At 54.8% G+C, this 12549-nt stretch overlaps 1 protein-coding gene across 3 annotated transcripts in view; it reads right to left on the bottom strand.

Annotated features, from left to right (window-relative positions):
* The window catches only part of RNF43 (ring finger protein 43), a 59459-nt gene that overhangs the window by 4208 nt on the left and 42702 nt on the right, over positions 1-12549 (bottom strand). Inside the window, exons 2-8 of one of the 3 annotated variants that reach the window (XM_060082170.1) lie at positions 10277-10399; positions 8650-8751; positions 3773-3847; positions 3533-3664; positions 2812-2916; positions 1188-1349; positions 566-668 (exon numbers count right to left, since the gene is read on the bottom strand). In XM_060082170.1, the coding sequence (XP_059938153.1) occupies positions 566-668; positions 1188-1349; positions 2812-2916; positions 3533-3664; positions 3773-3847; positions 8650-8751; positions 10277-10399 (802 nt within the window). The remainder of the gene's footprint in view (positions 1-565; positions 669-1187; positions 1350-2811; positions 2917-3532; positions 3665-3772; positions 3848-8649; positions 8752-10276; positions 10400-12549) is intronic. The other 2 variants (XM_060082171.1, XM_060082173.1) reach the window with 2 other exon arrangements.

The following is a 12549-nucleotide window of genomic DNA, read 5'->3' as shown; positions in this document are numbered from 1 at the left end:
GTGGTTAAGAATCCGCCTGACAATGCAGGGGACACGGGTTTGGGCCCTGGTCTGGGAAGATCCCACATACCGCGGAGCAACTAAGCCCGTGAGCCACAACTACTGAGCCTGTGCTCTAGAGCCCGGGAGCCACAACTACTGAGCCCACGTGCCACAACTGCTGAAGCCCGTGCACCTAGAGCCTGTGCTCTGCAACAAGAGAAGCCCGCGCACCGCAACGAGAAGCCTGCGCGCCGCAATGAAGAGTAGCCCCCGCTCACCACAACTACAGAAAAGCCCGCGCACAGCAACAGAGACCCAACGCAGCCAAAAATAAATAAATAAATAAACAAACAAATCAGTCAGATTTAAAATCAGCAAAATTGTCATGAAAATACATCATGAAGATGCCTGCAATGGAACGGCCGCCCCCTCAGATGAGGCCCCTTCGAGCAGGGCACAGCTGAAAGAGCACCTGAAACAGTCCTGCCTTCCCCTCAGCTTCAAGGCAAAACACTTGCCCAGAGGGAAGCCCCTTCTAGACCCATCTGCCTGCACACAGGGGAGTCCTCGGCCCACCTCCTACCTACGATGTTGAACATGCAGAGGGGGCACGTGCGATGCTGATGCAGCCAGGGGTCCACACAGGTGCGATGGAACTCATGGAGGCAGGAAATGACCCGTAGCTCCTGGAGAAAACAAGGGGTCTGAACCAGAGCTGTCTGTGGCTACAGCCGTGGCCAGGAAGCAGGGCATTCCCGACTCCCTCTGGCCTCTGCGTACTGCCGCCATCTGCTTTCAAAGACCTCACGGTAGGACAGAAACGGTACGGGCTTTGATATCAAGTAGACCTGGCTTTTGCCACTTAGCTGCATGACCTTGGCCAAGTTTCTTAACAGACAGTTTTCTGCTGTAAAATGAGGCTAAAAAACTAATCTACCCCCACCCCTCACTGTCACGAGGCTAAAACGAGACGATGCCTCTAAAGCACCCACTGCAGAGCCTGCCACGTGGTACACACTCAACAAACAGTAGTTCTCTTTCCCTGGAAAGCCAGGAAAATAACCAAACCTCAGGGCTGTCTGTGCAGGATACACAGGACAGAGATGCAGCTCGAGCACTCACACCAGCCTTAAGTGCTTCCTCCCCCCAAGCTCCAGCCTCCCTCCCCAGCCTGGTCGTGGAGGTGAACCACGGCCCTGCCTTACCTGGCCCTCCGAGAACTCCTCCAGGCAGATGGCGCACACAGGGGCTGAACTGCAGCTGCTACCTGAGTCTGGCCACTCGGCCCGGGCCCTCCTGCAGCCGGGCTGGTACCTCTTGGTGGCCAGCTGGCTGATGGCCCAGGCTGTTCGCTGCTGAAGGGGATCCTGGGAAGAGGGGTGGGGCCAGAATGGGGCAAGGGCTCCTCTTCCCTCAGCCCTGGACTCCAGCTTGTACTAGGTTCCCAGCCACCCAGTTAGAGCCCGTGACCACTTGACCACTCCGAGGCGTTTGTATCCTCGGAGTTCATACATGGCTCTGCCAAGCAGGCGAAGCCCTCCCATCCCATTCCCCACTCATACTATTGACCCCATTCCCCACTCATACTATTGACCCCATTCCCCACTCATACTATTGATTTTCCTTCCCTCGATGACCCATGAGAGCAACTTTTTATCCAACTGCCTGCTTGACATCTCAACTTGGATATCTAACAGGCACGTCCAAGTTGACAGGCCCCACGCTGAACTCCTAATCCCATGAACCGCCCCACCGCACACCTGTCCTCCCACAGCCTTCCCCACCTCAACAAAGGCAATGCCATTCTTTTAATTGCTCAGGCCAGAAATCTTGTTGCCATTCTTGACCCTTCTCTTGCACTCCATGATCGGTCCATTAGAAACCTGTCAGCTTTGCCTTCAAAGCGTCTGGAGGGTCTAACGAATCCTCACCACTTTCACTGCTACCCTCCCTAATCCAAGCTACCACTACTGTCCCCTGGATTCCTGTCACAGCCTCTGAGCTGGTTTCTCACCACAGATCAGGTGAGGTCAGATCATGGCTCTCCTTCTGCTCAAAACCCTCCCATGAGTGAAAAAAAAATCCTGACAACGGCCTTAACAGTCCAATACCACTGGGCCCCCATGAACTCTCTGTCCCCGCCTCCTGCTCTGCCCTCTCACTCACTGGATTCCAGCCACAGGACCGGCTTGCTGTTCCTCAGACATAATGGGCACACTTCTGCCTCAAGGCCTTGGCACTTCCTGCTTTCTCGCCTCAATCACTTTCTCCCCAGGTATCTGCACAGGTCACCCCCTCACCCGTGGAGGGTCTTACCTGTAACGTCATCCTCTCAATGAGGCCTTCCCTGGCCTTGCTGTTAAAAACTAACCCTGTCCCCTTTCCATTCCCTCCCCTTTTCTATTTTAGGTTTCTCCCTGGCACATACCACCGTCTAACTTATTGTATATTTTACTTATTTATTTACTTACATTTTACTTATGTATTTACTCATTCATTTTACCTATTTATTGTCTGTCTCTTTCCACTAGAATGAAAGTTCCCCGAGGGGAGGAATCTTTTGTCTTTTTGTTCACTGCACTATCCCCAACACCTGGAACAGTGCCTGGCACAGAACAGGAGCTCACTCTACTTGTTGAATGAATGAACAAATGAGGACTCTCGTGGAGAGAGGCTGCTGGAAATCAGCAAAGTCAGTTGCCGGGGGATTTAGGTGTCAACGGTTCCACGGGCGTAAGGGCACCTTCTTCCTCACTTTGCCCTTCCCGCTCCCCACCTTCCCCCACATGTGCACCCGCCCACCTCCACCAGGGAGCCCACCCGCCTCACCGGTCTGCTGTGACGGGGGCGGCACCGGATGCGCAGCACCGAGGCCAGGATGACCACAAAGATGGTGCCCACCACCGTCAGGAGGATCCACACGTCATAGTCTGGCTGGGGGAGCGAGCAGAGAGGGAAAGGGTCACGCTTCTGGAAGGAGCGGGGCCAAGCCGGGAGAAACACAGGAGCCCAGGAGGCACACAGAGAACTGGAGGGCCCCTTGAGTCGTCCAGCAGAGGGGATGAGGTTGCAGGTGGGCTTAGGTGGTCCCTCTCTGCCCACGGGCACTCCTCCAAACGTCAGCTGAGAGAGATACTATCTCGAGCCCCATGTGCTTGGGAAAAAGGGGGACAGGGACCCCTCTACAAGGTGGAAGCTACCCAGTGAGCAGCTGGCCGAGCTTCCCAGTCGATGGAGAAATACCAGCCAGGCGTCAGGGGGCCTGGGGACCGGGGTTTCATTCTGGCTCTGCTACTCTGTGCCATGAAACCACGATGCTGAAAAACAACTTTAGAGCTCAGCAGACCCAATGTGTTCATTCTGCAGATGAAGCTCAGAGAGGGGAAGAAACTTGCCTAGAGGTGCACAGCTGGTGGACAGAGTTGCGCTAGAGGATTTCCAAGGTCTCTTTAGCTCCAGGACTCTAAGGGCTTTTGGTGAGAGTCACCGCAGGAAAAAGTGCGGGTGACAGCAGGTGCTGGGGCCGGGGCTGGAGACCTGGCGTGCTTACCCACAACGGGGGCTCCTTCAGCTCAATCCTCACGTGGGCCTTTCGGTTCTTGTACACAAACTCCATCAGCTTCTCGGCATCATTACCCCAGATCAACACCACTGGCCACGTCAGCCCCAGGGGCTGCTGCAGCTGTAGGAGGGAAAGTGCCCACAAGGGTGGCTGTGTCCTGACTTCTTCCCCGGCACATTTCTCTTCCTCCGTCCAGCCCCCTCCTCAAACACCCCACGTCCCGGGTACCTGTTCAGCAGCAGCTCGATCCTCCGTGATGTCAAAGAGGACGGCGCTGGCTCCCCGCTCCCCCGCCATCCGGGCCTGCAGAGACACACAGCAGAGGTCCCGCAGGGGTCAGACACACAGCCCGTCCACGTCCCGGCCTCGCCCCCTCACGTCCCTTCCTAGGATTTTGCACGCACCACACCTCTGTACACTCCCACATATAACACATGCAAGGGGTCGGTGGGGTTAGGATCCCCTGCCCCGCCCCAAGCTCACCCAGGTCCACTGCCTTCCAGGACAACATTCAGTCCTTCCTTTCGTAGTGGAACAAACCACTGACAGGATTTGGTAGTGCCAGGAGGTGGACTAGGCTCTAGGCCTAAGGACAAATAAGACACAGCCCCTCCCTGCTGTCAGGGTGCCTCCAGTCCGCCTTCACTAAGAAGCGTGAGAACCGAGGGCAGGGAGCGACCAGCGCCCCCCAGGGCCTGGGCGGGGGGGTGACCAGTCCCCAGTACAGAGAGGTGGACAGCTCCTTCAGAACAGAACTGGGCTTTCCAGGGTCCAGCCCTGCCTGACAAGAGGAGCCTGCAGAGCAGCCCGTCCCCCACCGCAGGCCAAGTTCCAGGAGCCTGGGCCACTGCTCTCACCCGAGGCATCTATAACAGCCCCAGGCTCAGCCCATCTCACAGCTCTCTCTCCCGGCCACACTCTAGTCTGCAACTCTTTCTCTGGCTCCAGTTCAAGGACGTACTGGAGTCCCCGTCTGGTGCTTAACCCTTCACCCCCTCCCTGAGGGTGGCAGGAGAGACTCGGGTTGGGAGGGACCCGAGGGGCTGTTCCCACAGGGACGCAAGTGTGCGCACGTGCCACATGCACGTGCACACGCGTGCTCGCCAAGACTCTGAGAGGATCTAGCCAACCAGGCAAAGCAGAGAGCAGAGCCAGAAAGAGAACAAAAAGCAGGACTCTAGGGGCTCTGGGTGTGGGGTAAGACCAGGGAGATGAGAGCTGAGGGGGCGGTGGAGGCACGAGGGCAAAGGGCCGACGGACAGACCCTGCTCTGGCCTCACTGTCGCCGATGCTCTCCAGCGCTCCTCCCTAGAGCAAAGGCTCACCTTGCGAAGGCATCAGGCTAGGCCCTCAGGCCCCTGGGGCCTCTGATCCTTTCGGGCCTTCCTGCAGGCGCTGAAGGAGTTAACCCTTCCGCAAGTAGCGCAGTCAGGAAGAGGAGCCAGTGTCGGGGCTTATACTCCCCGAGCGCTTTGATCTCTGCTCTTCCCTTCCCTGCGAGAGCCTGTTGGGGCAGGTCTCCTGCCAGGCAGGCCAGGGGAGCGGCTCGGCTCCTGCTCCCTGATCCCTACACCCCAGGCGGCCGCAGGGGCCAGAGGGCCCCTCAGAACAGGCAGCCTGCAGGCAGGAGGGCCCCGGGAGGGTGGTGGAGACACTCAAGTGGGGCCTTTTCGGCCAGGAGGGTACCTTCCCTCTTCCCTTCCTCCTTCCCTGAGGAGCTGGGCCAGGCCCTCTACCAGCACCCAGGCCCAGCCCAGGCCCAGCCCAGGCCCAGCCCAGGCCCAGGCTCGCCAGGCTAATTGACTGGAAATTCACAGGACTCGAGAATGGAACCGCTGAAGAAATGGAGAGGTCACAGCCCTCATCCTCCTCCAGCCGGCTTATTCCCAGGAAGTCTCCCCGACCGAGGCGACCCCAGGCAAAAAGAAGTTGTCCAGTCTCCAGAGCCCCCCAAACCAGGGCATGGGAGCAGCCCTAGGGGAAAAGGAGAAGGACGCGTTCTGCTAATCTCACCGTCCATGACTTAACCAAGGGGTGGGGAGGTCACCCCAGTGGTCACAGAACTGAGACTCCTGGATGCTCAGGGCTACTAGGGCCTCATGTTTCCCATCCCCAGAAGGAGACCTTGAACCCAGCCCAGCCTGGAAGAGCAGGAGGCAAGGGCAGAGACTTCCTTCTCTGGAGATGTTCTCACTTCCCCTAGCCCTCTCTTCTTGAAGGGTTGGGGTAGGAACGGTGGAAAGTAATGACCCTGACGTTCAAACACCCCAGCCGATTACAGCCCATAATTGCAAAGTTGTAAAAGTGATCAAAGAGAGAGGGTTGGCCAGCAGGGGAAACAAACAGGCCTTTCAGACAGTGGGTGCCTGTGTCCAGAGTTCTAGGACTCAAAAAGCAAGATTTGGGGCCAGATGGCAGCCCACTCAGGGGCCACCCATGCCACCCTGCAGTCCGCCTGCACCCAAGCAAGAGGGAGGGAGGGAGGGAGAGAGAGAAGCACTTCTTCCAGACCAGAACCTGGAAGACAGAGAGGACGGGCAGGCCCTCCAGACAGGAAGAATGGGCTTTAGAAAGACAACCCAGAGACCTCTTTGGGAGCTGCAGAGATGCAGCCAGCCCTCTAAGAGCAGCGAGCAGGCTGCCCACGGCCTTTAGCAGTGGAAGCCAATACGTTTCAGGACTTCTGCACTTCCACACTCTGCACTTCCTTGCACCTTAGATTTTCCCCTCCAGACACAGTGACAGTCACTGTGTATCTCCTCCTCATCAAAGACTGACTGAGCACCCACTGTGCTCAGGGCACCAAGCCAGGGAAGGCCAAGTCCTCCAGAAAAACTCATAATCTAGCTGTGGAGACAAAGCATATACGTACGATTATAATGCTGATGACAACATTCTAGAGTACAAATGAATGAAACAGACCAGTCGTTTCCAAACCCTTTTTTCACTGCAGAGAGCCCTTCCCTCCATTGTGCCCCCCACAATGCACACACACACACACACACACACACACATACAGACACACACACAGACTGACACAAATCTTCAATACAAAACAGATAAAAGTGAGCTGAGGTTGAGGGTGGGATTAGGGGTAAGAAGGACCCTTGGCGTCCCCCCAACCCCAGCCCCTGCCAAGGCACCTCCATGAAACCTGGTGTGAAAAGCGTGGCCAGAGACCCTGGCAGCATTCCAGGAGGGAAGGATTTCTGCTCCTAGTAGCCCAGCTGGGCTGAGCCAGTTAGGAAAGATTCAATACAAGAGGTAGGATTCACCTAGGCTCGAAAGCAAGGGGAGGAGGAAGTAGAGGGGGTATAACCGTTACTGAGACCCACTCTGCCCCGACTGTTTAGGTCTGAGAGCTAAATCTGCCATCAGCCATTAGCTGTGAGACTTTGGGCAAGTCACTGAACGGCTCTGTGCCACAGTTTTCCTTTCCGTAAACTAGGGATAATAACAGGACCTACTTCACAGGGTTGTTCTGAGGACTATATAAGTTACTCCATGTAAAGCCTTATAATACGCGCCTGGCACATAGTAAGTATTCCTTAAGTATTTATTTATTTTTTTGTATCTGTCATTAAGCCACTCTTAAGTATTAGTTATTATCATATCAGCTATTGCCATGTGCTTTGCATACATGATTTCACTTACTCCTCACAACAACTCCATAAGACAGGCATCAGCTCCACTTTTGAATTGAGGAGAAAACAGAGGCTCAGAGAGGCTGAACAACTTGCCCAGGGTCACACAGCTGATAAGCAGTGGAGGCAGAACCCCCACCCAGGACTTCAGCCTTCCAAGTACCTGGTTAGCAGGGAGTGTTCTCTGTGGTAAGAAAGGCAGGCCTTGTACCCAACTTTTTTGCCTCCAGAGCCAGCTCCTTCCACCAGATAAAAGGCCACTGCTCCAGCCCAGGCATGAGGTGCTAAGGGGAGCCACAAGGATGGCTGTGGAGTTGCTAATAAAGAAACAGAAACCAATCTGGGTGACTGGGTAGGGGGAGGAAGGTGGTAGGTATGCTGACAAGAATGAGAGTCCAGAAGAACTACAGTGAGGGTCAGAGATCAAAAGAGGGAACCATGACAGAAAAAGGCCAACCTTGTTAACCGTGGAAGCACAGGACGATGATGCCAACGACAAGGACAGCGGTGACAGCTGCAGGCATTTACTGAGTGACTGCTGTGCGCTTGGCATCTGTAGTATCTCCTCAACTGCTCGTAACTACTATAAGATATGAGCCCTGTTGTTGTCCCCCTTTTACAGATGGCGACACAGAGGCTCAGAGAGCCGAGCTAAAGTGTCCAGGTCACACTGAGGGGCCGTGGAGAAGCCAGGCTCCAGACCTGGGGCTGTCTGGCTCAAGAGCCCCAGTTCCGGGGGTGGGGACAGTACCACTGACACGAATTGATTTGCCAGAGCAGAGCCGACCGAGGTCAGTGGTTTTCGAATTTCCTCACCAAAGACCCACCTTTCCCCATGCCTCCCACAAGCCCGATATTTAAATATGTTTTACCAAACTACCTGCATTTATTATGCACAGTTCATTTTCCTATGAGATAACTTGTATTAACACATTGAACTGAGAGAAGTCAACCAAAAGCAAAAAAAATGAAGAGTTCAGTTCAGCCTGTGGGAAGTCTAAAATATTGGAAGTAGCCCGAAGATCCACATTACTACCTTCACAGACCTCCTTTGGGCCAGGGGATCCCAGGTAGGAGCTACTTGGCCAGGTCAAAGGATGACAGAGCCGAGGGATGCCTTGGACCTGACCCGCGGGAGAGCTTGGGGCCACAGCAGTTCCGCAGAGTGATGGTGGCGGGGGAGACGGGCGAGGGGAAGCGGGGTGAGTGTGGGGCAGGGGGCGGGGGGTGGGCACGGGAAGCTCAGGCAGTGACCTCAGAAAGAAAAAAGGTCACAGGGCAGCAGCCAAGGTGCTTCTTCCGAACTCCTAACGGGTTTTTGATTTTGTGTTTCATTTAGCTCAGGGACTATTTGGCACTTGACGTACACTATTTCCATCCTCACGATGATCACTGGGGTAGGAAATAAAAGTCCCATTTTATGGTAGTGGAAACAAAGGCCCAACAAGGTTAATTAAGTACCTCAAAGAGCACTGACCACATGTTCCTTGTCACCCAGTGTCTATTCACATGGCTCATTTCTCCTACAGGAGAGTGGTCCTCTAGGGGCGAGAAGAAAACCTCCTAGGTGGACACATCCCGGCAGGTTGCCAAGTGCCCACACGCATGTGAAATCACACGCTGCTTCAGAGGCACAGCAGAGCTCTCAGAACTCGTCCTCCTCCATCTGTCTGTCTCCCTCCCCTCTCTCTAACTCATATTCACCTACCTAACACTGGGCACTCATCTACCAAATGAATAAATGAATGACATTTGCCCATATTTTGTCAAGCAATGGAAATGAAACAGTCAGAGGTAGGGTAGCCTCAGCCTAACAAAATGCTGCTGCCAGTAGGACACTTACAGTCCTGCAGAGACACCACACCCTCCAGCTCCTCAGGGGTGTCCTGGACGCCATCTCCCACCTCCCCAAGGCCCCTTCTGCATCAGCACCAGGCTGGGAGAATATCTTCCCCTATCTGTGGGCACCACATTCCGAGTCCTGCCCGAGTCCCTGCCCCCTGGGGGATCACGTAAGAACCCAGGCTGTTTCCTTGAGACTCATGGCCCAGGAAACAGCCCTCGGGAGGATCACGAATCCCCTGGGCCAGAGTTCAAGGAGCAGGCGCGTAGGGCGGGACTGTCACCCTCCTCTCTCACCACCCTTGGGAGCAGGACCCCCTCCCCCAAGTCTGCCTGACCGTGCCACCCGCAATCTAACTACACTCTGGCTTGGGTCACCACGAGGCTCTTTTCACGTATGTCCAGTTTTTCCAGCCAGGATGGGAGGTGACAGAGCACAGAGGTTAAACGCTCAGGTTTGAGACGTGGACGAGGCTCCGTTCACATCTCAGGTCTGCTCCTTCCTGTCTCTGTCAGCCTGGCCAGTTACTTAAGGTTTCTGATCCTCATGTGTCTTATATGTCAAATAGAGAATAACAGTGTCTAGTTTTCCTGACTGTTGTGAAAAGTAAATGAGAATTAATATATAAGAAGTATCTATCCCATGTCCCACCTGGCACGTGATAAGCACAAAGAAAATAGTAACTAACGTTAAAGCGGGGGTCACGAATGCACATGTTTCCAGGCTCGAGGAGGTAGGAGGCCAGTGGGGAGCACGGCAAACCAGAAAGCCCGTGACAGTGGCAAGGCGGCAGCTGCTGCCAGCTCCAGCCAAAGGTGCCGCGAGGAAGTGTGGGGCTGCCGGTTCGCAATCTCGGAGGAAGAGTGTTTGAATGGCTTCTGTTTCCACTCTTCTTGCACAGTGCTCAGTGAACATTTCTGAAAGATGGAAAAGCCCTCCAGCTGACTCCCTCTTTGCTCTGATGCTAGGCAGGGGAAGGGGTGTAGGAATTTCCAGGTGATGGGGAAAGAGCTAGGATGGGGCACGTGCTCTAGATGACAGCCAAAACGTTCTGCTGGCACATGGTTGGTGGGGAGAGGACAGTGGCCTGAATTTCCACGTCTCTCAGACCAGTCATGGGTTATAAAAACCTGAATTGAACACATCACTCTCAGGAAACAAGCAGACAAAGAGCACAGGACCTCTCACAGTCCAGAGCTGGGCGCGCAGAGGTTCAGGGTGTGCGGGGGTCAAGTGCGAATCTACCTTGCTGGCCAGTGACAGGCAGGGGCGGGGGGCCCGCTGGGGGCTCTCCAGCTTGACAATGCTGATGAATCCAGGCTCCAGATTGTCGTCGTCACTGGCGTTGCACAGGTACAGGGGGTGGGACTGCAGAGAGAGAGAGAGACAGGTTAGGGGGCTCTAGGGAGCAGAAGGCATGGCTGGGAGAGCCAAGCACGTCCCCACGGGTCTCACAGGTACCTGGCGGGTCTCCTGGTGCCATGAAAGAGGGGGCCTTCTTATCAGATGGCCTCATGGTGAGCTAGGAGCCACCAGCTGTCATTTCAGGGGTGCCAGGGCCAAGGACACATGGAGGTGGGGGCAGATCGGAGCAAGGGCTGTGTAAATGAAGAGCCTGCTGCAAAGCCGTTCCGACAATCCTCAAGCCCTGCTTTTCCAAACTGGTCAGCTGCAAAGGGCTCTTCTCCTGGCCCCAGCCTCTCTCACCTCCTCATTCTGCTCCCCAAATCCCAGGCTGCGAGCCTGTATCAGTGCCTTCAGAATCCTGCCTTCCCTCCTTGCTCCCCCAGGGCAATGCTGGGCGTTGCTGGAGCCTCCTGTCTCCTCGGCAGCTGTGGCCACGGAGAGTCCCATCTCTCCTGTGGCTTGGGTCTTCTCACTTGGTGCCATCTGGCTCCTCTCAGCATCCCCCTTTGCTTATCCTGGGATTAAGCAGGGTGCTGATAGGGAGAAGAACTATTTTGGGATGAGGCTTGGCTAAGAGTTAAGCCTTGAATAGCACAATTCCTAGGAGTTGGTCCTGTCCTCAGGAATGATGTGGCCTGCTCAGCCCACCTGCTCTGAGGGTAGGGCAGGTCCAGTCCGAGACCCTGAGCCTCTAGCCCGGCTGGTGCTGAGCAACGACTAAGGGGAAGTGGGCCTTAGACATGCTAACAGAGACCAAAGGGCCCCTCATCAAAGGGATGAGACTGCCTTTCTATACACACCCTTCTCCTTCAGGGTGATCCTAATACCCCCTTGAATCTAATTTTCCTAGAGTACTGTGACAAAGGATAATCCTATGGGCCAGGGGTTCCCACATGGTGGAAACCCAGTGTATTCTGGCAAGAAAGGGAACTTACTACTAGGGAGCTGCCCACGATTCCCTGGCTACTGCTGTTAGACTAAAGGACTTCCAGAAAGAACCATCAGAGGAACCAGAGAGAATTTTGAATTTATGAAGATGTTTATGAACATGATAATGTCAGTGATGGACTTAAAAGCACAGTCAGGGCTTCCCTGGTGGCGCAGTGGTTAAGAATCCGCCTGCCAATGCAGGGGACACGGGTTCGAGCCCTGGTCCGGGAAGATCCCACATGCCGTGGAGCAACGAAGCCCATGTGCCACAACTACTGAAGCCCGCACCTAGAGCCCGTGCCCTGCGACAAAAGAAGCCACCTCAATGAGAAGCCCATGCACCGCAACGAGAAGCCCGCACACCACAACGAAGAGTAGCCCCCGCTCTCTGCAACTAGAGAAAGCCCGCGCACAGCAACGAAGACCCAACGCAGCCAAAAAAATAAAATAAAATAACTAAAAGCACAGTCACTTTTTGAAAGCACTTTCAGCCTATTTCCTCTCACTGTATCACTGCAGTCCCTTGAACATAGTAGGTTCTCAATACATATGCACTACCTCACTTTGAGTTGTATCCTTGTGAATAAAAATCTTTGGGCAGGGGGTGATGAGATGGGAGGGGTGTCCATTCTTGCTCCCAGAAATTAAGGACTATTAGTCTGGTGGTGATCGAGGTTCAGTGTGGGAGAAAGGTTCTATATCCCCCTAACCCCCAGAAATGGGCTGGGGCGTGAGGGTGGGGGCTCTAGTGGAGCTGTAGCCCCCAGCTCAACAAGCTCCATGAGTCTGTCCATCTGCCCATCCATTTCTTCATTCTACCAACACTGACGGCCCTCTTGGCGCCAGGCACTGTTCAATGCAACAAGGAGTCAACAATGAATACGACGGGCTCCTTGCCTTTAAAGAAGCTCAGAAGACAAGCGTGCAAACACTGTGCATTGTGATGTTACGATGCAGGTTCATTCAAGGGCATCGGGGAGGACCTGAGGAGGGGGACCAACAATCCCATGCAGGAGGGCAGAGTGACCTCTGTGCTTCCCTGGGGACTAAATAGGTATGTGCTCACCCAGTGGACCCACAACCAGGGGGAAGGGTACGTTCCTGGCAGAGGAAGCGGCCTGTGCTGAGGGTTGGGAGGGGCAGTTAGGTCCGGCATGAAAGGTCGGCAAGAGCAGGGACCA

The sequence above is a fragment of the Mesoplodon densirostris genome, chromosome 18 (genome assembly GCF_025265405.1).
Source record: "Mesoplodon densirostris isolate mMesDen1 chromosome 18, mMesDen1 primary haplotype, whole genome shotgun sequence".
NCBI lineage: Eukaryota > Metazoa > Chordata > Mammalia > Artiodactyla > Ziphiidae > Mesoplodon > Mesoplodon densirostris.
Note: the sequence above shows the minus strand (reverse complement) of the source record. Positions and strands in the feature narration are given on the sequence as shown.